The following is a 27,895-nucleotide window of genomic DNA, read 5'->3' on the forward strand; positions in this document are numbered from 1 at the left end:
ACATGATTAACAAACACACTGATTTTTAAAAACTATTTGGTTTACTTTATCATAACTATTAATATACAAGAATTTTATACATAATTTATTAAAAATAACTTTGAGAAATAGTATTTTTGACTGAGCAGTAAACTATTGAAAAGATAAACTGATTAGTGAATAAATTACCCAATGTTAATCCTTAAAATTAATTGTTATAAGCCAGCCTTGTGAATTCAAACTAGTCATAGTATTACCAATCCTAAGTATCAGAAATACATTTAAAATGTTCATATGGTTAGTATACATAGAAAATTCACTGACTAAAATAAGGTGTGAAACCTAGCCGAGGAATCTGGTTGACTATTAGGTTTAATTTTGTCTCATTCTTTCAAAATTTAAATAGTTTGGACCACTTCCACATTTGTTAAAACCTGTAATCTTAAAATATTAAAAAAAACCTTTACAAACACATAGACATAACTAGCCATCTCTTCTAAAAACTATAAACAGTTATTCCTAGAGAGTTTGCACAATCCCTGTATTTCAAAGCTTATTTCAAAACCATCACTATTTTGCATTCATAAACTGTACCCTTGCAATAATGAACTGCAAATATACTATTATATACTAAACAGCCACATCCCAATTTTAATTACACTATTCCTCGTTAACATAGAATGCTGCAGCTAATAAAAGCATGACATATTTCTACAGTTCAAAGGCAAAATTAAAGCTTCTTTGTTGAGATAATGAAGCAATTACTAAGATACTTGAGACAAAATCAACATTACATTGATTTCAAGAAAAATCAAGAATATGTGTGCTTGCATAAAACAGAAACACAGAATATCCCACTTTATAAGAAAGATGGCTTTTAAAAATATTTAGATTCTCCAACCCAAGTAGGAATTCAAAAACAAAAAGAAAAGAAAGAGAGAAAGGAAAAAAAGAGGGAGATGGGGAAAGAAGGGGGGGCGGGGGGGGGGGGAAAGAGAGCGAGAGAACCAAAGACCAAAATCTTGCAGGAATAAAAATACATTCTTAAAGCATTTTTTTAAACTTAAATTTTGTGGAGAAGATGGGTAACAGAAATGTAGATTCAGTGCTGGATTTCACAGGGAATACAAGGTAGAAACTAAATAAACTCCACCAAAATGGAATTATAATAACAGTCAGTGTTTGGAGGGGAATCCCCCTTTGCATTGTGAAGAAAGGCCATGTTACAAGACTAAAAGAGGATCAAGAATGCAGTTTATACACTTCAGAATATTTAGGAGAACAGCAGCCTTCAAGCACCACACAATTAATTGATCGGGTAACTGAAGATAATGTTAAAGCAAGGTGTCTACAATTTTCCATCCAGTTATACTTCAAGTAGTCTATAAATTAATGATATTTTATTGCACTATGAATTAGCTGCTGTCATTATACCCAAATGTAAACAAAAACACAGACTTTCTTAATTTTTCTATCTGTAGGTGTCCACAGGTGGAAAGCAAGTAATTAAAAACTATGTCAAGATCAGGAAATTTGTGTACTTACTTACAGCATCTCTCTGTAAATGTGCATTTGACTAAAGAGATCCCATCAAAAAAAGGGGAAAAGCCTGAAACATAGCATTTTCTACTTTTAAAAAATCCTGGCTTGTAATAATAATAATAAAGAAGAAAAGAAAGCCATTGGCTTTTGTAGACTAATTGGAACGCACTCATCTCTTCATGCATGTTTCCGCTAATGTCCTAAATTTGGGTTCCAAGTGATCCAAAAAGTCAAGCCCATCTTCTTCTTGCCGTTCACTGCAACAACCCACAGAACCAGCAGTCGAGCCCCTCCCTTCGTAGTTATATGTAAGGACGTAGTCTTGGGCATGCGTGTGATTGGTATCCTGGTCACACAGCCGGACTCTCTGCCGAGAGGAAAAACACAACATATCTTATTATTATTATCTTAAACACCAAAACTTACTAGCATAAAAATAATGGCTTTGATTTACCTTTCATTGTTTAATTTTTAATCAGAGTGTGTCCTCTAATGGATTCCTACATGTAAAAAACGCACATGATTGGTCTAGATCATAAATCACACCATCAATTCACTATATAAGCATGTTTCTAAAAGTCACACATGTGGCAGCAAGAATACAAGTGTTCGTTTTCAGTCATCACGGCTTCCCCTTTCAAAATTATGGCTACAGGGAAATGCATCCACTAAACTGAACACGGATGATGTGGGCTCAGAGCTTCCCAGAGAGGCAGAGTGACTGCAAGCTGGAATCACCTTGGGCCACGCTTTTGGTTTTTAAGCCACAACTTGTCTGATGGGAAATGGTAACACACAAAGTCACGAGAAAAATCATTTCAATATGGTCTCATTATTTCAGTAAGAATTAAAAACCAAACAAAATTTCCACCGAACACCTGAATCAAAAATTAAGGAAGAATGCCCGAAATCAAACTTAAGGAAGAACAAATTTCCAGTGAGTAGATTAATAATTAATTGAAAAGGAAGGTCAGATCACTAAATTGTAATCATTTAGAAAGTGGAAAAGAGATCAAAATAGATTTGTAGGATACTTAGGGAAAACTCACTTCACCAAGACGGGGCTGAGTAAAAGAATACCACTCTGAGTGAGCGTATTTGCAGTTTTCCACCTCGACTTGTCCACCTCTGCAGGAATCCAGGGTGTGCTGTCCACCTCCCTTACACGACTCCAGGGTGTGATGCTGCCCGGCCCCCCGGCACGATTCCAAGGTCTGATGTCCTCCTTTCACCATTTCAATGGTCTCCTGGCCTCTGCCTTTCACTCCTGACCCCATGGTGCCACAGATGCCCTGCGCTGAACTGCCCACAGTATGGGCTGAGAAGCCATTGGTGGAACACTGAAAGGAAACAGTTGGCGTTGGGGAAATATGGAGGACCAAAAAATGAGAAAAAGAACAAACCATGCAGACAATGCTGTGCATTTTCACTCTAGAAGGTAAGCATTCTGAGGGCAAGAACTAGGTCTATCTTGGCAACCCTGGTACCTAACTGAATACTGTAACCCCAGCAGTTCATGCAGCATGCAATGCAAAAAGCAAACTGCGGATGTTAAGTGGTCCGAAACGAGACAAATCAAAAAGCTGAACGTATACGCCTTCTTTAAAAACTTCTCAGGCAACTGTACAACTTCATTTATTGAATCTTTCCAGCATCTCACACCTCAAGACCAAGATTCCACACTATTGTCTCACATAGATATACCCCGCTTGGTTTAAATTCATTCCCTGCACCTGACTGACACAGAAACAGGCAGAGGAATTGGCATTTGTTTTTGCTGTCTAATTGAGTTCCCCTTCAACTAAAACAAAAATAATAGAAATAGAAGTTGTCATAGAAATCTTGGCAGCAATACTAAATCCCTGTGATCTAATTACATAAAAATAAATCAGCCAAGAATATAAGAACACCAAACTTCTGGCCACTGATTTTCTGTGTTATGTTTTTGTAGGAAGCTCTAAGTTTTATTTTTTTTCCCAGTACTTTCCTAGAGGCCAACATCCTTTTGTTTTCTAAATCCTTCCTGCTCTAACCACCGATATGCATTTCGTAGGGAATTTACTTGTTCCTGATCCACATACCAGGTTGCAAATCAAAGCTGAAGCAGTGTTAGCATTACTCTTTCATATATCTGCCCTCAGGCTTGTTTCTAACCTACATTAGACCCTGAAAGCCTCCATTAAAGTTCTTCCCACGCTGATCAAAGCCTGGTCATTTTATTGCTGTGGCCAGAAAAAAATAAATAAAACCATTATGCTGATGATCTGTGAATAATTAAATACAACATTTTTTCAGCACAACTGGCAGTTTCAATATATAAAAAAGACTGGGCCCAAAGTTGAAGCCATGAAACACTGGAAATAGAACATAATAATGACACCCCAAAGGATTTTTCCTAAGTAACACTATATGGCCAAATTGAAAGGGCACATATCCGCATGGGGTCAATGTCATTTTATCTGTCCCCTGGGACGGATGACATTTTATATATTGTAAGTTACCTGATTTCAAAACGACTTTGCTGGGAAAAAATAATTATAGTTGGTTAGGCCAATTTATCCTTTGTATTTATTTTGAAAAGACAAATGATTTACCACTCTGTCGTCGCCAGGAGCTTCAGTGTTTGACACGATGAGATTCTGCTGGGCTAAATCATCAGGAAATACTTTCGGCTTTTTGGCCGCCCCAGAAGCCCCACAAACTAAGGTAAACAGGATACCTGGTGGATGAGAGAAATTACTTCCATTTATCATAAAGCAATGTTATGAATTTATGATGACAAATACGAAGACAACTTCCCAGAAAACGTAAATATCATTGCTTGTGTCAAAGCAACACCCCATAGGAAAGCCTGCCTTAACCAGATATGCCACAAATAACGCACTAAATGCTCTATTTCTGAGTTGAATTTTATGTCTACGCTGAGACAGCACCAGAACTGTATCTAAAGGCACTTTCAATATATAAATTAGTGTATTCAATAGAAATATAGCTATATACAAATGAACAGCCATAGATGTCAGTGTTAATTCTAAGACTATGTCCTGAAAGTTGTTTCAAAGGCCATCATTCGAAATCATGAAAGGACTCACAAAATAGCAGTGCGATGCCCAACAAAATGGCAAGGATGGCCCACTTTCCAAGCATTATTCCTCTGTTGTTGCCGGTCTGTGGACTGATGCGAAGGTTGCAGTCATTTTCGGTAACACAGTCACACACTACAACGTTTACTTGAGTGACAAGTGACTGGCCAAGTCTATCCGTAACTCTGATAGGTACTGTATATTGTCCAAACTGGGGGTCATTCTGATAGGAGAGCCGGGCTGCTGTATCTGAAAGAAAATAAAACCGAGTATTATAGACTGTGATGGTTTCTCGCAAGCATAGATTCCTAGTGACAGGGGGTCATCATGTTTCCCTACAAATGGGTATTCCTGATGGGAATGGCACAAGTGCTACAAGACTGTAAATGTGAACAGGTGGAGGAGTTATAGAAGTTTGCCGGCGCTGGCCTCTTCTTATAAAGGTCTCCTGGCTTTTGTAATAATACGTTTTATCAGTCCATAAACAAATCCTTCCCGTCACAAATAACAGACGTGCTAAGAGATTGGTTTTTATCACATCTTTAAAAATTTTAATATAACCAGTCAGTATACATTCTTTCATGCGTGATTCACCAGAGAACTTCATAGTCTAGAATTCTGGATGTTTCCCCTTACTTTGTTTTCATACATTGTGCCAAACCTTGAACATATTATCAAGGCATGAGTCATGCTGCCGGAACTTCTCATGGTCCTACAGGACACTGGGACCAACTGGATATATTTTAGTTTCCAAGTATTTCTTTTTTTAAGGTCAAGAGTACAAAATATCCAGGCCAAAATCCAACACAGTCTTGGGCACAGAGCCAAAAATATACAACTACTCTGAATGTAGATTACACGTGCCCAAGGCCAAGAATAACCCCTCCCCACTTAACAGGCCCAGTGGGACATTTTCATTATTTTTATGGTGTTTAAAGCTCTAAACATAAACTTGGATATTTGAGTAAAAAAAAAAAACTTATTGAATTAAGTCAATTTTTAAAGAAAGCATGGTTAACTCAGTAATTCTACGTGTAAGAAATTATAAAAGACTAACAAAACTAAAATTTATGACTCACAATTGCTATGGCTTATTGCACTGATTATCTTGTTTATGTCCCCAAATAATCCCATTTTCCATGTGGGTAAACTGATGCCCAGGGAGAATAAATAGCCTGGCCAGACCCAAAGCCTCTTCACAGTGCGTTCTTTTTAACTTGGTGTTTCCCAGCGCGTTCTTTTTAACTTGGTGTTTCCCAGCCTCTTGGGCTATTTCACAGACCAGTACAACTTAGAAAAACCAAAGTTTTGACCAACATAACCCTGCCAGTCTTTTGTTGTACCAAGTAGGTCTATTTTAAAAAATTATCACCTCTTTCAATGCTATATAAAAAGAAATGATACTATGACACCAAGTAAGTAGAAAGGACGTCTCAATATAAGGTTAGTTCTTCCCAAGAAAGCACAGTTGATAATCATACACACAGAGGTGTACTGGAATGCTATTGCTAAAAACACTGAAAATGTTGTCAGTTCGCAGAGCAACTTGTCATAAAAGGAGACCAAGGAATATTCATTGAAAGCTGAGAGCATGGGAATGAGAACCATTGAAGGGCATTTTAAAGGCAAGCCCCATTCAGCTTACAATGGATCTTGAGTCGTGAAAGCTGGAGTAACATGACATCATGAGCCACAGGTGGCGCAGTCAGGGACGCAGAATGTGCTAGGAAGTTAAGAACTGATGGAGGGAGAGAGGCAATGGTGGCATGGAGAGAGGTTCCCTTCATTTTTGCCATTCTTGTCACCATAGATCCTAGTGGGTGAAGTCAGAAGCACAGACTAGGACCAAGCTGGGGGATCCTAATAGAAAACAGTGGTCAGAAGTCAACACAGTGCAGAAAGAAGGGACTGTGTGGTGGGCACAGTGACCCACACCCAGGTCCCCTGCTGTCACACAGGTATTGTCCCTGCTGCTTGGGGGGCTGTGAGCACCTTCAGTGACTGTATCTTCCTGCCAAAGGTCATGCCCCTATGGGTCCAACCCACTGTCTGAGTGATGAAAAAACACCGAACTGGGGCCACTCCAAAGGGACATTTAGCTCAGACTCCCCACGGCATTAGCTGAGGCTGTCCTTCGGCAGCGTGCGTTCTCTTTTTGCCCAGTCCTGTCTACCTGCCTTTCACGTATACTGATGCCAAGCAAAATCCTTGCTAAACATTCTACCCGGAAAGTCCGTCTCAGAGTCTGTTTCCTGGGGGACATCCCTGCAAGGGTTGGGGATTCCCTTATGACCTAGGAAACCATCAGCATTTAAAGAATCCATGTAGACGGGAGGTAGGCAAGTGAGGAATTGGCTACATTAGACCCAGTCTAAGGGTGTGTGTGCTCGCGTGTTTGTGTGTGTGTGTGTGTGTGTGTGTGTGTGTGTATGCGCGCGTGCGTGCGCGCGGTAGAAATGAGAATTCATAAAACACCGAAGGGAATCCAGGCATAGGACTGATCCGAGGTAGGCACCTCCCACCACACCCACCCTGAGAAAACCATGTTCTTTTGCTGTTCGTTACCATACAATGAATTACTCTTCTACTTCATCGAGAAAAAAGTATTTGAGACATCCTGATGCTGAAAAAGACCAAACGATGTTTAGAAAGATATACCGTTAATTTTTGTCAGTCTCCACATTCTGTATATGTCGGAATTGGGAACCTGCTCCAAACTGAAGTCAAAGGGGGGGCCGTGTATAGGTTCATCCGGATCGACAGCAACAATCTCCGCCGACGACATGACAGGCTTACAGATGATCACCTGCCGCTTAGGTATGGAGGGGCCATTATCATTCACGTCTTCCAGTATAATTCCCAGAATCCCAGTACATGTCCTCCCATCTAGAAAACAGGATATGAAAATACAACTCTTTCACGTTTTGAGTTTTCACTGGGAAATTATACATTGAAAAAAAATTTTTTATTACTGATTAGGTACGTGTACCATGTAAATGACAGTGACAAGCTCAGCCACAGGTTATGTCCTTAAGGTTGTTAAAAGAGACGGTTATCTCTTTCAAATGTTACAGAAAATAACTGCTATTTAGATTGGTCACTCATTCACTAAAGAGCTCCAACAGACATGGAAACTTTTATGGAAGTGAGCTGACTGATTATTAAACAGAGAAAATTAGAGAGGACCAACAAGGGCATTTCTGGTAGAGTTAAAAGCACAAGGAAATTTAAGGAGGTGGGGAAGCACATATGCTACAGAATAATAATTTATGTTTGTTGTAGTTAACATATTTATTTTATAGAGGCACAACATTCAAATGTATGTTATGGTAAAATTATATTTTCAGCACTAAATGGATTTCATTCATAATTACTGTGCTCGTATTTCAATTTTACAGGACTCACAGAAAATCATTTTACATTTTATACAATTATGTGGCTTCACAGTATTTATTTATCTAATTTTATAGTATCAGAATTCTACCCCCCAAATTTATTGCTAGTTTCCTGTAGAAAAATAGTACTTTCTGTAGGAGTGTACTATGTGGCAACTAAGTATGTTCTCTGTGTAATGAATTTTCTGCCAAAGTGAATATTTTTAGAGATGTGACTAAATAAGTTGAAGCTAATCTTACTAAAGTAACTTTCTCAAATTTTAATGATTGTTTAGTTTTAATAAAATTATAGTTTCAAGTGTTTCCATGACCAAATTATTTCATAATTGCATCCAAATCTGAGGGTACTATTGAAAAGCAGATATGAGTTCATACATTATAGCAAACCTCTCAATTACTATATTTGTCATCTGGGGAAAAATAAATTTTGAGAATGAGTGCAGCTGACTTCAAAATGTATGTTGTTGGCTTAAGAACTGAGGATGTATGTAACAGGAGTGCACAGCTGGCTTAAAAACGAAGTTCTCACCTTTGTCTGTTGCAAGGACTGTAACATTATACATGCCATTTCTGATGGTCTCTGCCTCTCTATCCAAGCTTCTGAAAGTTGTGACTGATCCTGAGTTTTCATTAATGGTGACCCACCCTTGTGGATCATTTAATTTCTTATACCTGTTAATAAGGATGAATTAAAATAGCAAAATGGATCACAAGCCAAATTACAATACTCGGATCGAAATTAGTGATACATTTTAAAAACATGGTCAATGTGAAGTTAACTAAAATAGAATCACAAGTACCTTATGCCACTGCTACTTCTCGTGTCTGGGTCGTATGCTTTATATCCACTGCTCTGTGTTCCCACTGGTGCATTTTCTTTAATTCGAACGGTTTGCACTGCAGGGCTACACTCAGGGCCCTCATCCTGATTTTGTACGTTAACAGTGACTGTTGCCGTGTTCATGGCTGATCTTGAACTACCAGAATATGGAGCTTCATTAACTGCACCAATTTGCAGGGTCACCTGTTGTTTTTCTTCATAATTCAGTGGCTATGAAAGCAAGCGTGTTCACCATCAGATCAAGACACTTAATATTTGGCAATGTTAACTAGTGTGTAACTAGTTAGATTTGGAAGTCTTTAAGTGCTGTGTTGGGAATAGTCATGAAAACATTATATACCCACAAATGTGATGGTGGTGGGAGGAGGGTAATCCTTCCACTGAGTCGGTATTTGGGTGGAGCCAGCAAAACACACACACACACACACACACCCAGAACAAAACCCTCAACTGCATATTTAACACAAGTAACCTCATAGGTCCTGATGACAATTTCAGAAAATATTTAATGAAATATTATTTGAAATACTACTTTAGGGACTCCATACCCTAATTAATCATAATTTACTATTCCATTAATTTTGGGATAGCTTATCCTACCCTTCTGAGATGAATACAATTATTTGTACCTGGTTTGGGGTAGAAAACAGGGGTCAAATTTTATAAATATTTTTAAGAGAGACAAGAAAATAGAAAACTTATGGACTTTACACTTTCCTTTTTATCTCTTTTATCCCAGTTACTTTCTGAAAAACTGGTAGTACCAAGTTTAATGGAAGGTTTTTATTTTATTTTGCCTGATACGTAGTTGTAATGAGAATGGGTGCAGCCATTTCCTAGAAGACAGAAATTTGTCAGGTCATAGAGGTCACAGAGATAAACTTCTTCCTTAGGATACGAAAGACTAGGGCAGGGGTTGCGTGAAGAAAGAGATAAGATTTAAGGGACATCTCTGCTGTTTTGAAACAGAGAAATTAACCCACAAACTGCAGGTAATTTTCATCATTCTAAGAAAAAAGAATTCGTCATCTTTGACCCCCATTCTCCTTGTGAATATGTACAAAAGGAAAACGACATAGACCCAGGCTAGAATCACGTTCTCGTTCAAGATGCAGCAGAAACAAGCCTATGCCTTTGACCAAAGCCAAAGAGCTCAGATCACTTTGTGGGCTAACTCTGCTTCCTGAATCACCAGTGATGTCTTCTGAGATGTTGTAGAATATTATTAGAAAGAAATTCTAGAAATGTATTTACATCTTCAAATGGTTAAGGATTCCCATTCTGAACCAGGAAGTTAAGAATGTCGTGTACGCTGAATACAGACGAACAGATCTGCAAAGAGCCTCCTATGGGTCTGATCAGGAGTAACTCATCATTTGGGAAATTCAGTAATTAAGTGAGGCCTCCTTGACCCAGCTATGGAAAGAATGGGCTAGGAAGGGTTGACAGTGTCCCATAGGTGTCAAAGCTGTGCTAGTTTTTTTAGCTGTTAAGAGATACTGGTTACAAGGTGAGTACTATATTGTATTAATTGAACATACATACATAATAATTTTTTAAAAAATCATGCCTATATAAAATGTTCTCCAAAATGAATATATTCATCCCATTATATACATGAAGAACACAGCGTTTACATTTACCTAAAATCTATTTCATTCCTACATTTACCAGAAAACTCTAATATGCTAATCTGTGATATTATAAGCTACAAATAACTAATTTGCTAATTAATTCTTACCTTAACCACACACAGAACTCCTTCATTGGTTTTGGGATCTGTCACAATTTTAAAATTTCCATTTTCATTGCCCTTTAAAATGGTGAAATTAGCTCTCCAATTAGCAGTATTAATTAAATCCTTATCCTCAACGGTGACACGTAAGATTTCCACATCAATTCTATTTTCTTCCACTGATGTCACATACTACAATAATAGAAACAACAAGAAAAGTTTAATTAGTAACTCTTACAAAAATAGAACACCATGTAACGTAAGCCTGGTTCCTCTAATTTCCAGAGTACTAGGTTTACATGATTTTAAACCCTCAGTCCAAACTACTGACACGTGGCTGGGAATACTTCATTTGAAATCATGTGGCTGGAGATATGCATATTTAGCAATTAACACTGCGTTGTACCTTTTTCTTTCATTAGTATCGTATACTTACAGAAGAACGAGTGAATGTTGGCAAGTTGTCATTCACATCAACAATATTAATGACACAAGCTGAGGTTGTCTGCAAACCAAAATATTGACCATCCATGTCTTGTACTTTTATTTTCAACTGGTATTTATCAAATACCTGAAAAGAAAGTAAGAATTTAACTACTGGGTGAAAGCAACGTTATAAATGAAGCCTTATTTACACTCTATAATTGTCCTTGCATTAAAAGTTTCAGAGGTACACTGTTAGATTTCATAGTTTTCATGTACTGGCAGAAGAATGATTTCCTCACACTAGTAATTTTCAATTAATTTATGGAAGTTCTCAAATTTAAAGAGCTACCCATAGAATTTAGAATCGATTGGTTTTAGCGTTGCTCAACAGAAAGAGAAGATGTAGCCGTAGTACATTTAAAATTGCCTAGTAATTAATCAAAATCAAAGTACATTCTTATGATCAAAAATATATAGCAGTGACTCTTATACCAGTCTTGTAATGAAACAATAAAGAAAAATATCCTCCCGTAAAAAAGGTGGGTTTTAAATATTTACATTTATAAAAAGATCATTAAATTAGCATGAAAACAAAATTCTGGAACTATGTAATTTTTTTCTCTCCATGGAAAATAGAATCTGATTCTTAAGGGTTTTCGATTCATCAGCAATCGGAGGAGGTTCATTGCTAGTTAAAATAAAAATGTTTCTCCTCATAATGATTTCATTTATCACAAGTATTGGGAATGTGACCCCAGAACACTCTCGGGCAAAAGCACTCCAAGACTCCTTCATTAGTTAAAAGCTTTCAACTGATTTTATCAGAAGGATCTATTGATGACAAAAGAGAATTTGGTTTATAATCAGCTCTTCCTGAGCACGTACACTCCATGAAGAATCCATCTAATTTGTAGAACTGTAACATTCATTCATTCAGCAAATGATACTGCATTCTTCATTGGCACATAATCACAGTAAAAATAAATACATTTATGAATAATAAAATTGAATTAAAAAATAAAATTTCACTTAAGAATGTCCTTGTAGATGCAGTAAAAATGATTAATTTTATTAAATTTTATTATATTTCAACCCTAGTCTATGGGATGAAATAGGAGGTACATATAAACCTTTTCTGCGTAACATAGTAATGATGTTCTTTTCAAGGAAAAGTACTTGTGTGATTGATTTACAAACTGAACTAGACATTTTTTAAAAATAGAATACTATTTTCACATGAAAGACATCTATGGTTATTTAGACTGGTACATCTGGAAGACATTTTGTCACATATAAAGTGAATCTGTTACTTTAAGGAAAATAACTATTTGTTGCCAATGAACATTTGGAGTTTTCAAGCAAAAATTCTGCAACTTTTATGAACCATCATGATATAAACAGAGGTGAGGAGGTGTTTCTTTTAATATTGTTTATTAATTAAATGTGTCACTATTTGGAAGACCTCAATAATTCAGTGAATCAGTATTTCCCAAATGACCAATGCATGACGTTACAAAATCACACATGGTAAACTATCCATTCAAAGTACAAGACAGACCAACGGATTTTAATGTAACAAAGTACACAAGTTCACTGACAACATTTCAGAGTGTACAATGCAAAAAACATTTATGAAGCTACCACTTGTCAAGTTTTGGTGTAGTATCAAAGAAGAATATCCATAATGATCTGAAATTACGATTAAAGTACTCCTCTCTTTTCTAAATTCATATCATGTTGGATTTTCTTTATATACTTTAGCTAAAATTATATAACAAACTCAAAGCAAAAGGATATGAGAATCCATCAGTCTTATACTAAGTCAGGTGTTAAAGAGCTTAGAAAAATGTGTAATAATGCTACTCTTCTCACTAAATTATTTATTATTTTGAAAATGTAACTTTTCTTATAAAAATATGATTTACATTAACAAGTAGAATATTATTTTAAATGGATAAACAAATACATATTTTAAACTTTTATCAGTTTTAAATACTTGTGGATTAAGTATTGATAAATATAACCCACATCTTCAATATATTTAGGACTGTAAAGGGGTCCTGAGACCAGAAAATTTGCGGACCATGACTCTAATCCTTGGGAGAGGGAGAGGACATGAATCTATGAATTTTAGAAGTCAAAGAAATAACTGACAAACACATATTATGGAATTTTACGATTAAAGATTATAAACGTAGTAAGTAGGTCAGATAAGCTACTATAAGAATTTGGATGAATAAATGCTTGGTGGAGGACCTAACAGCTGAATAAACGAATGAATTGCTGCTAGGCTCGTTGCAGTGAAAATGGACAGAATATGATATAAGATCATTTCAGAGTTATGCCAACATGCTTTGGAAAGTGATTTGATCTGAGAAAGCAGACATAAAATACAATTTGAGAACATGTATCCAAGGTGACAATAGAAAAATTATGAACAGGAAAAGAATGTATTAGTGTCATTTTAACCAGAAGGAGAAGCATGTTTAGAAAGAAAGACGAGTTCAGTTCTATGCAGACTGCATCTTAGGTACCTGTGAAACATCCAGGTAAGGATTTCTAGCAGTCAATTGAAAATGGTAAACCAGAGATCAGAGAGGGATAAACTTTCTTCTACTCTATGTACGGGGAAAGAATGCAGGTGAGATTGTTGAGGAAATGTTGACTCAGACAGAAGAAGCATCACTGTTATCTGCAGATTTCAAAATTCCACACATTTCCAAAAGTTTCACTTTTCATGTATGACATTTCTTGGTTTTACTACTGTAAATGAGTTTATATTAGGAAATTTGATTTTATAAACATACAATTCAGAAGGGAACAAATGAGTAGTTCAAAATCAGTGTACTACAAGGTTAATGACCTTCATCAACCTCCCTAAAATTACAATTTTTGTTCAATTAGACTCACAGCATGCTTTTCTAAAATACATCTGTAGGTGGTATACCGAGATATACAGGTACTGCTAAACAGCCATGTGATAATGAGGTTTTACTTATTAGTATTGATGTTACCTCTCTGTCTAGCTGAGATGATGACGTGGTGATCACACCTGTCGTTGGATGCATTGAAAAGACGACGGGGGATGCTGGCAGCTGCTCGATGATGGAGTACTTCAGACGCGTGTGCAGCGTGTCTGGCTCGTCCTTGTCAGTTGCACATACCTGTCCCACGGTAGTACCTACATATTGAAAATTCCTCTTTAATTGCCCAAACTTTTACACTTTCAACTTCTCCTTTATTTGACTCCTCTCCATCTACCTCAAAAAAAGTTTTGGACCACTTAATAAGTATCAGAGTAACAGCTTTTATAAATTTTCAAACTTCTATATAAAGTATCACTTCCTTTTAAATATCCCAGTGTCCCAAAATTTTGGTGACCATATCTAAATTTACTCCATTTATTGTATAATTTTACAAGCGTTGACTATCCCTCCACAGCCTTTGTATTTCTAGACTAAAGACTTCTAATTATTCTTTAACCTTTTGTCTATTTGCAAGCCTGCACTTAAATTCATCACATGGGTCTGTTTTCTCTGAAAATTCTTGGTTTAGTTAGATCTTTCTAGAGGAAGACTCAAAATGTGCACTCTGACTTCCAGCTGAAATGGTCCATTTTCAAAAGGTTGAGAAAACATGTGTATTATTCTCAATGACCCTTATGACAATGTCCAGAATACTGTCAATCATGTAATCACTCAAGAACACCAGTAGATCTCTTCCAGGCTAAGACTTCAGTTGCTCAAAGACTTATTCTTTTTAGAATATGGTTTCTTAAAGGTATTTATTTTATTTCACAAGGAAGGCAAAGTAACATTTACTGAGTAAATCCTACTTTTCAGGCAGTGTGCTTGGCATTCAATGCATATTGTGCTTCATTTAATCTTCCTAACAACCTTGCATATTGATATCCCATTCTACAGATGAGGAAACGGAGGCTCATCAAGATTAGGAGACTTGCTCAGGGTCACAGCACACAGCGAGCAAAAGGCAGAATAAAATGCTACCCACTGCAGCCTGCCTGGCAAATCCCTTGTTCTTGCCAGACAGATGTGCTACCTCCCAATGGCCGTAGTGAAACTCAGCTTATGAAGTGAAATATTATGTTGCTATATATTGTTAAGGTAGGTACTCACCAATTCTGCAATTTTCAGAAACTGCAAAAATGTAAGTCGTTTCTGTAAAAATTGGGTAGTTATCATTTTCATCCTCAATTCTGATTACGAGGGGCAATGGAAGTTCTGGAGTATATCCATCTGGAGTTGTTGCAAAGGCAACTAGCTGTGAATAGAATAAAGTTTTTCTTAAAAAAAAAAAAAAGGTTGAAACTTGCTTTTGTTTTGGCTTTCATTGGGAGACTGTTCAGCACTGCAGTGTGGGTTTCACCATTTGTTACTTAACTTTAATGCCACCAGAGCTGGTTAATTTCCTGATGTAGTATGGCATTTTGTGTTTAAATTTATCTAATACAATAATATAGATAAATTTGGTTACCTCACTGTTGCTGTATTGTTCATGAGTGTAACAGTTTTCATTATTTTCCCAAAACAGTCTTGAGAACTATTTTGTTTCGTTTCGTTTGAAAGTTTCAGATGCATAGATTTTAAATACAACTTTCTAGATCTTGCATAACTTTGAATTCTTAGGATTCCAAATTCCCCAGGTGCAGTTAACTGAGATTATTATTTTAGAATTAGAATTACAGGCACATCGATGGTTATATTTAGATAATTATCTTCATAAGACTTTTTTAATTTAATAAGGGGGAGTCAGAAATAGAACAAATGAACAGCTGCAAACTGTGTCTAAAATGCAATTTATTCTTTTGATTTTATAATATGAATTTCAATTCCAATTTTTTTAAGTTATCACAGAAAGGACAGGCCACCACAGGTGCTAGAAGGTTATGTCGTAGCAATTCTAAACCTAAACATTTAATTCAGAGTTTGCATGTCTCTTCATTTTGGTCAACTGATGAATAATTAATTCAAATAGATGTAAAATAATTTAAATTGGATTAAGCAAAATGACCAGTTCCTGTTGGAAAATCAATACATTAGGTTAAATTCTTACATATTAACACCCATTCTACCAAGAGAAGTTGCCCAGATATTGAAAAGACTGAATAATCTTAGTTAAGCACTGTCCGCACTCCCTACTTGCACACAAGTGAACGTTCTCCCGTCACAAAGGTACTGAGCTTAACTTCTGAACTTGACTTACCTCCTATGGTTTCATTCTCAGTAACTTAAAGAGGTTCACAGATATTTTCTGCCAATCAAATAACTACTCTTCAAAGTGGGGGTTTTTTGTCTTTAAAAAAAAAATAGTAAAACTAAAATATCCGGAACAATCTAACAGAATCAAATGCTATTTATTCTGTAAAATTTTTTTTGCTTCCAGTCAGGTCTGTGCTATCAGATACACCCAGAGCATGGATGACAAACACAGAAAAGGGTAAATGAACTGAGAAAGAGAGACAAATTAGTCAAACTTAATAATTACTCATACAATATGTAAACTTTAGACTCTACCTCAAAAGATTCGTACTGTTCACGATCTACAGGACGGGTACAAAACAGGTTTCCAGTGTCTCTCTCTACATAAAATAAATTCAGAGGTTCTCGGTCAACTCCAGGTCCTCTTATGGAATAGTAAATGGTGTAGTTTTGTGCTGTGTCAGATTGAATCTAGAAAGAGATATTACATATATAAAAGACAAATTTTTATTTCAGCAAAACTTTCATCTATATTCTTATGCAATCACACGGACATTTTTTATTACAATACATAATTGCCCTCTTTAATTGATTATTATGTATGAATAAAAAGCAGCAACAGAATAAGAACCTAATACTTGAGAAATTTCAAGAGCAAGGCATGAGGAAAACAATGCAGAAGTGTCTTCGATTTCCAGAATTACCAAGGAATATTTTAAAGGCTACATGTACCCACATGGATCAAATGTTTTAGACTTTTCTTCTCTTAGAAAACAAAGTATTCTGAGCATGAAAAAAATTATCCTTTTGTCAATTTTTTAAAACCTGAATTTTTAAATTATATACAACATAATATTTGAGACACTGGGTTTAAAGTGTACTGTCTGCAGGGCAAAAATTTGGGAAATGGTTCCTTAATTAGCTTTTATTATTTGTCAGCATCTTCTTTTTTATAGGGGCTGAATGGGGCGTGGGAATGAGTAAGAATGGAAATGGCATAATCTCCTGGCAAGTGTGGTATTCTGGTATTTGACTCAAAAAGCAAATTTTTGCCAAGTTGTTTTCAACCTCCTAGTAGGAGCTTGACCATCTACCAGGAGGATGATGAACAAATTATTCCCTAATGATTTCTTTCTCGACTTTAATACGCTCTTCTCTCAGCTGCATTAAATGTGTTGGTGGGATATAAAGGAAGACTCTCTTTCATCACTTCAAGAACCGAGGGAAAAGAAACCCAAAGCCTAGACTGACTGTGAGTGGCCACTGATAGTAAAAGAGGTCAAGAAGATTTGCTGGGGTTTCCAGTGAAGTTAGAAAGGGGAGAGAAAATGTGGATCCAGTGTGATTTAAGCAGTGGAATTGGGAATAAGCCATAGGAAAGTGTACGTGTCTTTCCCCTTCATGGCATTTGACCTTTTGTCAACAATGCCATCCTTTATTATGGAAGACGTTTGGGGGTTTTCCGGACTATCCCAGGCTCTGTGATACCCTTGCTGATACAAAAATTCATTAAGGAAGCAGGTGTTTGAGAGTGCTTTATGGGTTTTGCAGTTTTATAAATAGACTTTGCATGGCTAAAACTTCAAAATAAAAGTATATGCAAATATAGAGAGATATATTTATACCCATACATTGAAACATACAATAGACATACTCATTCACTCATATATTCATACACATGTATTTTCTTAAGTAACTGCATACTCGTCCAAATTTTAAAGAAAGATGGAAATCATAGACTCTTACAGTGGAAGGAAAGTAAATTGTACCTGTTGAAGAAAAAGTGGGAAAGGACCCAAGGAATTCTCAGGCACCGAACAAGGAATAGGAGCCCATCTTCTCTTGGAACGTCTTAGAACTTTCTCTTGAGAATGCCTTTTCTTAAGTACCTCAATTTAGAAGACAGGGAAAAATAATAAAGTCAGTGACTATTCTCAAACTTTAGAGCGCTGATACATCTTTCCCCTCTCACAAAGATTAGCTGGAGAGACATTAAGACCATGGTGGTGCTTGAAAACCAAACTAAGATCAATACTGCAAAAAGACAATGAAGAATTAAGAGCCCTAACTGTTATCACAGCAATCCTCTTGAGAAAATAACGTGGTGGGAACATGGAAGAGAGAGAGATGGAACTGGAAGCCTAGAAGCCAAACTGAAAAAAAAAAAAAAAAAAAAAATTAATGTTGCCACATTGCCATGCAAAAACATGGGAGGAGGATATGCAAAGAAAAAAAGTAGATAGGTGTTCTTCCACATTTAGCAGAAGCATCTTCCACTCACCAGCAACTAGGAAGAACCAGGGGACCAACAGAGAGATCTGTGCCAGAATGAGGAGAGAAACATGGTGACAACTCTCAAACAGCTGCCGTGAGTAACGGCCAATGGTTGACTCGAAGTCATTTTGATCTTGGGTGTCACAATGTAATATGCATGCATGGGGTCCAAACCTCAACCTAAAATAGTCATCTATTTTCTAAGACTAAAAATTATGCTAAGATACATGAGACCTATCTCTGGAGGCCTCATGGATCTCAGCATAATTAACCACGTTGTGGTCCTATACCGCTGCCCAAAGTAGGACACCTTCCGAAGTCATTAACATGCCATATGAGTTCTGAATAATTAGAAGCTACCAAGCCCAGGTTATAATATAAATACCTTAAGTAATGTTGGTTATTGTCTTGGAAACCTATTCCACAGTGATGATCAAGAAATGCTTCTCTGTCTACTCTCACGTTCTCATGCTGTACCGTATCTCACTTTCTCCTTTTATGTCCCAAATAAAAAGGAATTACAACCTGTAATAACCTAAGTGGAACAATCCTTTTCCATTTGAACACTGTTAACTTGTGTCATGGTTCTCATTCCTCTTTAAGCTAAGCTATCCCGTATTTTTTTCTGATTTCACATCTTCCCTGGACATGTTAGTTGCCCCTGGAGACAACAGTTCATTATATTCATCTTCATACTTTTTATTTTTATACCTTGGTCTGACGCTCTAAAAGGACAAGCACTGTCTTCTCTTCTTGGTTCTCTGTGTTGGCAAGTGATATAGTAAAAGTTCTCTTCTCTGAGGACAAAAGAATAGCATTTGTTGTGTAGACTGAACCATCTTCTAAAATCTGGAAATCAGGATCACTTGAATGAATTGCATTAGCAGATTTAAAGCACTCCTTCAGGTTAACTGTGGAAAATACACAGAGCAATCATTTGTAAGGTAAAAACAGAACAGTACAGAGTTTTAACAGTAATCTATGCATTTGAGGTGGGGGGCAGCCAAAAACTTCCTATTAATTACCTTGACACTTGGAAATTTTGTATTTTTAAAAGGACATATGAAACTATACAGTTAATTAAGTTGTGCTTAATTAAACATACATCACTGCTAACATCTACTTCACTCCCTTTTAAAGAAGAGAGATTAGTTCTGAAATAAAGGCATGTGAGCGCCACAGTCTGAACATTAAGCTCACACCAAAAAGTTTCTTCTTTATTAACCGAAATTGGCCAAGAGCAACCCATGAGAACATGAAGGAAGTTAAACATAACCTAGAGACTAAAATCAGCAGTTATAAAATTATATTATTACTGAACTCTTTGAATCTGTTGTTAAATAGTCATCATACTCTGTGTGTTCATTGGCCTGATCTTCTTTTTGAGTTACGATCATATTACAATTATGTGAAAAAAAAATTGATAAAAAAACAATATATGGAAGTAAATGTCAGTAAAATGCCAAAATGCTTTAGGATGAAAATCCAAAAACACCTCTAAACTCAAGAAATATTTTCAATACTACTTCTCTATTTCATAGACATGTGTTATAATATATATTATATCCTTCAGTTAATGTAAATATTAGTAATAATTTCATTACTCAAACTAAACAATTTTAACTACTTTAAATAACCATGTTTTTCAGTAAAGAACAATACTGGTGTCATTCCAATGACACCACATGTATTTAAAAAAACGTACTCTAATGTATTTATTAGTTTTAACTATTCGTTCCAGTATAGTTATCCTTCTAAAAATTACACTAATTTTACAAGACCATACCAAATTAGGATTTATTACATATTCTGGCAGTTTCTTACCTCTACCAATAAATTTTTCAGCATCTAATTTGGAGGGAACATGTAGGGTCACTGTTTTGCAGGCATCACAGGCAGCTGTCAAGATCTAAAACAAAACAAAACAGAATCAATATTATGCATAAAAAAGAGCCATGTCATGCATACATAGTTTATCTACATCACAAATTTGTACAATTATAAATCAGCTTATATAATTGGCGAAATAAAATAAAAAGCATACACTGGATAAGAATTCAGAAAAAAAAAAAAAAAACCACCTGCATAGAAGGGAAAATAAAACAATAGACTAAGAGTCATGGCTCCTTCCTTCACAAAGCATGTGGACTCAGAGAATTCCGTATCCTCTTGGGCTCTGTTTCCTAGTCTGTAAAATGGAGTTAATAATAATCTGACTAACCTAGTGGGTGTAATGAGAAACTAATGACAGCCTTTGTGGAAAGCACTGGAAACTATTATGAAGGCGGCACAGGTATGTGAAAGGGAAGAGAAACAAAAACAATTTAATGAGCCAGCAAATTGTTTCAATTATCTGTCAACTGCATACGAGCTTTGGTACCAAATCAGAAATATCCTAAACAAAAGTCCGGTGCTTTCCAAGAGAAGGACTGACTCACTGCCGTGGAGTGACTTTAAGTATTTATGTGTGACCGTACACTGACAAGCACACGACTTTGAAATATGAACTTAATTTGAAGGTGCATCTTCTTGTTCATGAGAATTAAGATCATTTTAAAAATATTTCGCTGAAAAGTTTTAAGTGATTTAGTGATTAGGGTGAACCCATTCCATTACAATATATATATTTGAGCACACTGAAATTTCTGTTCTCTCTGAAACTTGAACAACGGTTTTTTTTTCCCTATAGCTTTGCAAAGGCTTTCAACCAAAAGCAAAACAGCTAACTAGCATTTACAGTTATTTAAAAGTCGATAAACATACATTAAAATCATCAAAATTTGGATGAAAATTTTTATTTCCAATACACATTAAAGACCCTTTAATTATCCAGTTTAAATTATGTATGAAGGATCAAGCAAGGCAGAGATGACATGTCATTTGGAACTTAGACAGGGACAAAGCGAAGAGATTGTACTTGAATTAGAAATAAAAAGATGAGAAGAATTTTCACCGGGTACAGAGACCAGAGAGAATAAGAGCAGAATCAGGTGTCCGAGGAGTCCAGGTCGATGTGACTGAGAGCATACATGTACTGACTCATTCACCTAGCATCTCTCGGTTGCTGCCTAGGTGCTGGGCAGTGTTCAAAGGCTACCACACCGAACAAAGAAAAATCCTTGACCTCATGGAGATTATGTTAAAGTAAGGTACAAACAATAAATAGACAAATGCACAAAGTTCCCATAATGCCAAGAGTCAGTGTTACAAGAAAAATAAAACAGGGAGAGAGGGTGATAAAGGAAAGATCAGACGCTGAATGAAACAAGAAGGTAAACCAGTTCTCAAACTGGGGAAGAGTCTTCCAGGTGGAGCAAAAAGCTGGACCAAATGCTCTGGGAGGGGACTTCACCTGCTATATTGAAGGAATAAAAAGGGGTCATAGCAGTAAACACAGTGAGAGAAGAGAGATACAATATTGAAGAGACAATCATGGGCTTATCACGAAAGGTCTAAAAGGCTGCAGAAAGGTGTGCAGATTTTTTTTCTGAGTGCAAAGAGATGCAACAGGAGGTTTAGAAGCCGTGGAGTGGCTCATGTGGTGAGCACTCACACAGACTCATTCTGGTGGCCATGTGGGAACTGCACACAGGGCAGCTAGCATGGAAACGAGGAGGCTCACCCTCCCTGAGACAGATTTGCCACTTCAATAAAAGAGGATGAGTGCTGTGACAAGGAAGGACAGAGCGCCGTGGGAGAGCATGGGAACGAGCCTCCTCGGAGAGCCACGTGACGATCGGCTACAAGTTAGCCATTTGGAGGCAGAGCTTCCATGTTCCAAAATAGGAACTGCACATGCAAAGGCCCAGCGGTGATGCAGACCTGAAAACGAAATCTGCGAAGGCTGACACAGATAGCCCAGGAGGGACAGAAGTTTAAAATCAACTCAGAGAAGTAGGTGTGGGACAGATTCTGAACAGCCTTAACGAGGTACACACAGAGATCTTTTTTCCTAAAGCTAATAAGAAATCAGAGATTTGTTTTAAGAAGATAAACTACATAAGCAGCTTTCTGTTTGAATAAGGTAACTGACCAGTGTGAAGGATAGATCAGGGGAACAATTTTCATTTCCAATAATGGCACCTGGATCATTCAGTCCAACACTCAGGGCAAAACTCAAAATGATAGATACATGTTTTTAAACCACCCTAAAGCATCTAGCAAGGAATTGCTAGGCAAAAATTGAGGGTAAAGCTGGAACACAGAGTGGTAACCAGAAATGACTTCTGATCTGAAAAGACTGGACTCTGGCTTTTTGGCCTCAGTAGAAGAAGAGTGAAATCAAAGCACGGGCCTGCCTAAGCCAGTAGAGAGGAGCGTCTCGCATTAACATGGAACCCCAAATGCAAAACTTTCACTGCAGGGCTGAGCTCGAAGTAAACTGGCCCTCGCGTGGATTTGCTATCAACATTCATGTCACTTGCTTGGTTGAGGAAACTCAAGCCACTCATTAAGTTTAAAGAAGTCCTGGCATGTTATCACGACCATAGACGCTGAAAACACTGGACCAAATTGAATAACCAGTCTTAATTAAAAAAAAAAAAGGAATTGATCAGTACTTCTTCAGTACGATTTTTATTTAATACTATAATCACGACATCAATGGAAAAGCACCAGCTGCAGCTTCGCTAAACTCAGAAACAAGACAGACTTTCCAAGGGTCATCAATTGTAGTTAACATTACATTAAAGTGTATTGGGCAAGAGGATGACATTAGGAAGCATATGAATTGAAAAGGGAGAGGAAAAAACTGTATTTTCATGTGATATGACTACTTATCTGGAAAACCTAAGCAAATCAACCAATAAATTACTGTAAGACAATATGAGAATTTCAAATTTCAGTAAGGGAGCAGAAATAACTATTAAAATACAGAAATCATTAGTCTTCATACACATTAAATAAAACCAGTTAAACAATATAATGGAAAAAAAGAAATCATCTTCAAAAGCAATAAAAAGTTAGAATACGAAGAAGTAACAAGGAACGTGTAAAGCCTATTTGAGAAAAATCTGAAAACATTTCTGAAGGACACAGAAGTAGACTTAAACCAAAAGAAAGGTATGTTGCTATTTTGGACAGGAAAAAAATCACCAACTTAAATATGTCAACTTACACTAAGTTAAAATACAAAGTTTATAAGCCCAACAAAAAATCCCAACAGTATTTCTTCTGGAACTAGTTAAGCGGATTTAAAAGGTCGTAAGAACAAATAAATAATTAAAAATAGAAAAATTATGAAAAAGAAAAGCAATGAAAGGATATTAGCCTGAGCAGACAGTAAAGGTCCTATGAAGTCTCAGTCATTAAAACAATGCAGTGGTTGGTGTATGAATAGACAGAGAGCAGGTGCTTATAAACTGGAAAGGAAGAAGCAGAACCATTTCTACTTGCATTTGTTATAACCGTATATAGACCATAAAAGCTTTGTTTTACTCGCCAACAACAATTATGAAAGTTTCTATTTCTCCGCATTCTTGCTGACACAGCCTCGTGTCAAACTTTTGCAAGTTTGCCAAATGAGAAATGACATTTGAGTGTAGTGTTAAATCCATCTTTCCTTATTATGAGTGAGGCTGAAATCTTTTTTTGGGGGGGGGGTAATTAGGTTTATTTATTTACTTATTTAATGGAGGTACTGGGTCCTGGGTACCCTTGAACCCAGGACCTCAGGCATGCTAGGCACGTGCTCTACCACTGGGCTGTACCCTCCCCTGGAGGCTGAAATCTTTTATGGGCCATTTTTATTACTTTATGGGAACTTCTCATGTCCATGTACATACTGGACTCCTGATTTATAAGAGCTCTTTATATATTGGCAGATTAACCTTTTAACATATGATCTGCAAACCTTTCTCCCAGTTTATGAGTTATCTTTGATTTTGCCTGGTTTGGTCTAGTTTTTTTGCCATGGACAAGTGTGTATGTTTGTGTGCAAGTGTGTGTTTTAATATAATTGATTTTCTCCATCTTAATGAATGACTCTTGAGATCTGAGCCATAAGTAAGACTTCTTGACTCCAAATTTAAATAGGAATTCACCATATTTTCTTCCACTATCTGTATATCACATACTACATCTCATCTGTTCGGAATTGTCTGTGGTGTTTCGCATGAAGTATGGATTCAACTTTATCTTTTACTAAATGACTGCCTAAATCAAGTTGTCTCATACTATAATATCCATAGTATATTTTATATATATATCCTCAATGATGTGATATGCCATCCACCATAAAACAGATCTCTGTCTAGTCAGACACAAACTTTGCTAAGGGAAGAGGGAGCTGATAATATCTTTCAAAATTATAAAGTCATTTCTACTCTAATCTAGCAATCCCATCTCTGGTGATCTGTTGATCCATCTGCCCCGTATATGAAATGACATATATAAGATTTTATTCACTGTGAAATTATTTATAATAGCAAAAACTAATAGCAGAGGTGATGGACAGAAGTAAAGATATCCATGAGATATTTCTGATCATAGATTTAATGGGACTTAATGATGGATTAGGGGAGGGGAGCTGAGAGGAAGGAAAAACAGCTTTTAGACTTCCTCCTTGAGGACTAAGGTATATAGTGGTGTCACTTATTGAAATACGGGACCCTAAAAGAAAAGTGACACTGTTTGGAAAGATAATTAATGCTGTGTCACACATCATAGTAGGTAGAGAGATAGTTCAATGAAGACATCCAAAAGAGCAAAATAAATTTAGTATTTCTAGGCACTTGTATGATACTTAAGGGAACGGGCCTGGAATAGGGAGTCTGATTCTGAGTGGTCAGAAAGGTCAAAAGGACAGGGGAGTGAATTTCAAGAATAAAGCCTCCATCTATAAGGTGGAACTGGATAAGGAATGGCTGGATTCAGCCATGGAGCTCCCTGATGACCTTAGAGAGAATGTAGCTTCATTAGGTACTTAGGCAGAAGCCAGAGTTCAAGCGGTTGCCTCATGTGCAGGGCGAGGCAGCATGAGGAAGTTGGAAGACGCTGATTCAAGGAAAGGTGAAGGATTACTTGGGTGCACAGGGAGGAGGAAATACAGTGGGTGTCCCCTAAGTCATTCTTAGTAATGTTTCTTCTCTCCTTCACCCGCCTGTCACACATGAGGCTCACACAACAGCAGTGAGGCTGGCAGGGCTTTGCACAGATATGCACAAGAGCATCTGAACAGCTTGAGACGCTCACGCCCAGCCTTCCAGCCAGAATGCTGCAGAACGAGGGGGGGCAGCCATCAGTCTTCTCTCCACCCCATTTCTGGCCTAGCCAGCTTTGGTGCTAAGGGAGGCCAAGGAATGAGGATCATTCATCTTTAGTTTATTCCCTTACATCTGCTTTCTTCCAGAAGGGATCTGAGAAGACACAGAAAGTCTGTGTGCAATACATGAGAGCAATGCTATCTCTTGCCTGCGCGTCGGACCACCCACGCCTAACCATGCCTCCTCCTTCAAAGCCCATTGCCAATGTTGTAAAGAGAAGTGTCAACTTTGTTAGGGACCTAACCAAAATCCATTCCTTCGTCATCAAGGACATATTCTGTGACCATTGTCTATTCCATTCTTGATTTCCTCAACTATAAAATGTTAACTGCTGGGCACCTGGCCCTTTCTGTTATTCATATGTCCCTGGAATTTAGTTAAGGGTTGGCAGTCCAAGGAGCTCCTTGGGAAAGACATTCTAATAATAGTAACAATACAATTTCATTTACTTAAAAATTTCAGGAATTCGCTGGGGGGAGGTAAAAAAAGAAAGAAATAGAGAGAGAGCAGTGGTAGAGTAAGGGAAATGATCCGGCTAGTTCACGCCGCCGGTTCCACCACCGCCAGAAGAAACCTTCCCGCTGTCTGTTGTCCAGGTTCGTCCGCTTGTCCTTCAGGATTGTCTGGAGCCCTAACGCCTGCAACTCAACGTGAAGGGACACTACCGACTTCGCACAATTTTGCACTTGGTCTATTTAACTCTTCTTCCAGGGGACCCAGGGGTCCAGTTTGGGGAATCTCTGATCCCAAACTCTCCCTGGGGCAGCTTCCCCGCACTGGATTCCTGTGCCTTGCGCCCCCCACCCCACCAAAGAGATCCCAGTCTTTTCTGCCAGGGAGGGGGACTGTCGCTTCCAAATAAGGCCACCCCATTCGCTCCCAGCTTTGGGTAGGTGGGGTCGCTGATACTGTGTTCTTTCAAGCGGGAAAGAAACTAGAGCTGCAGGGCGGGGGACGGAAGGGGACGGGGGGTGAGGGAGCAGAAGAATCCAGCTGCCTCCCGGGTGAGAGAGCGGAAGGACCAGTTCCCCAAAGACTGAGGGCAAGGAAACCTCACGTGCTGACCAACAATGGAAACCGATACAAGGGATCACCTAGGGCCGATCCATCTACCAACTTTAGGTCCCCTCCTCCCCTCAACACACACTAAGATCGATCACCCGAAAGGCGCCTAGTCTTCTCTTTCACCCAAGGACCTGTGCTTTCGGTCCTGTCCGCCCAGCGGCTCCCCTTATCCACGGTCTAAACCCCAAATCGAGGCCGACTGGACTGCCCTGCCCGAGGAGGTGCGCGAGGCGCCGGAGCAGCGCGCGTCCCGGCTCGTACCCAGAGGCCACGGTTTTGCAAGGGCGTTTGCAGCCGCTGCCTCCGTCTCATTTGCCTGCACTGACTCTATCTACCGGAGACACCCTCCTCCTCCCCAGCCGGATCGCGACGCCCAGGTCGCCCTCCTCTTTCTGTCTGCCCTCCCCCACCCTAGTCAACGGCATTTTTTTCAGCCAGCCCCAGGCCCACGGACCCCCGCTTTGCCCGCCACCCTCGCCCGACCCCTGGTCCCAAAGTCTCCCCTCCCTCCCCCCTTGGTCGGTGACCCCTCTCGGGAGCCGGGGGGCCGGGCAGCCACTCACCGCGAGGGTCAGCAGGAGTTGCCGGCAGAGGGCTCCGCCTGGGAAGCCGGCGTGCCCGGCTGCCGCCATGGGAGGACTCGGGGGCAGGTCGCCGGCCGAGGCACCCGGAGGCCGGGGAGGGAGGGCGCGGCGGGGCGAAAGGCCGCGGCCCGGGCGCAGGCTGGGCAGGCCGCGCCGCAGCGGTGCGAGGCAGAGGAAGTGGAGCGCGCAGGCAGCCGCTTTTCTTGGTTTTTCTGAAGCTCCTGCCTCTCAGCCCAGGGGCTTTTCCTCTGACCGAGGGTGGAGCTCCAGGCGCGTCCGAAAGACACTGATCGGCCCCTCCTTGGTATTTTCTTAAGTCTTCATTTCTGGAAGAATGCAACAGGTGGGAACTCCCTCTCGCCGCCACCCTTTTACCTGCGCTAGGTGTTTCTCACCGGTGGACGCCACCTATATGCCCCATCTCCCCCCCGCCCCGGTATCCGCCTGGAGGATTAACAGCTGGCCCAGCCCAGCTGAAGCCCTGACTGTA

At 38.4% G+C, this 27,895-nt stretch overlaps 1 protein-coding gene across 4 annotated transcripts; it reads right to left on the reverse strand.

Moving 5' to 3' along the window:
• Positions 1–19: 19 nt before the first annotated feature.
• DSC2 (desmocollin 2) lies at positions 20–27,895 on the reverse strand. Of its 4 annotated transcripts, none has more exons than XM_074352200.1 (17): positions 27,385–27,895; positions 20,319–20,403; positions 19,206–19,405; positions 17,990–18,100; positions 16,536–16,691; positions 15,138–15,282; positions 14,016–14,182; positions 11,012–11,146; positions 10,582–10,767; positions 8,800–9,050; positions 8,529–8,671; positions 7,263–7,490; positions 4,614–4,853; positions 4,116–4,240; positions 2,571–2,861; positions 1,976–2,021; positions 1,750–1,888 (listed from the first exon to the last, which is right to left on the reverse strand). In XM_074352200.1, exons 1-16 carry the CDS (start codon positions 27,451–27,453, stop codon positions 1,986–1,988), a joined length of 2,568 nt encoding a protein of 855 aa, XP_074208301.1. In that variant the 5' UTR covers positions 27,454–27,895; the 3' UTR covers positions 1,750–1,888; positions 1,976–1,985. The 4 variants fall into 4 exon arrangements, with proteins under 4 accessions (XP_074208299.1, XP_074208298.1, XP_074208301.1 ...); XM_074352199.1 differs by having other exon boundaries at positions 17,990–18,109; positions 27,385–27,894; XM_074352198.1 differs by lacking the exon at positions 1,976–2,021 and having other exon boundaries at positions 20–1,888; positions 27,385–27,894.

This window comes from Camelus bactrianus, chromosome 24 (assembly GCF_048773025.1).
Source record: "Camelus bactrianus isolate YW-2024 breed Bactrian camel chromosome 24, ASM4877302v1, whole genome shotgun sequence".
In the NCBI taxonomy this organism is placed as follows: domain Eukaryota; kingdom Metazoa; phylum Chordata; class Mammalia; order Artiodactyla; family Camelidae; genus Camelus; species Camelus bactrianus.

Bases quoted from the DNA above. Each gene is read 5' to 3' on its own strand.
- DSC2 (XM_074352197.1), bottom strand. From the start codon at position 27,453: ATGGCGGCAGCCGGGCACGCCGGCTTCCCAGGCGGAGCCCTCTGCCGG. The intron at 16,692-17,989 runs GTACAATTTACT...ATCTCTTTCTAG, and splicing joins TCCCACTTTTTCTTCAACAG to ATTCAATCTGACACAGCACA. The intron at 14,183-15,137 runs GTGAGTACCTAC...TTCAATATGTAG, and splicing joins TTCTGAAAATTGCAGAATTG to GTACTACCGTGGGACAGGTA.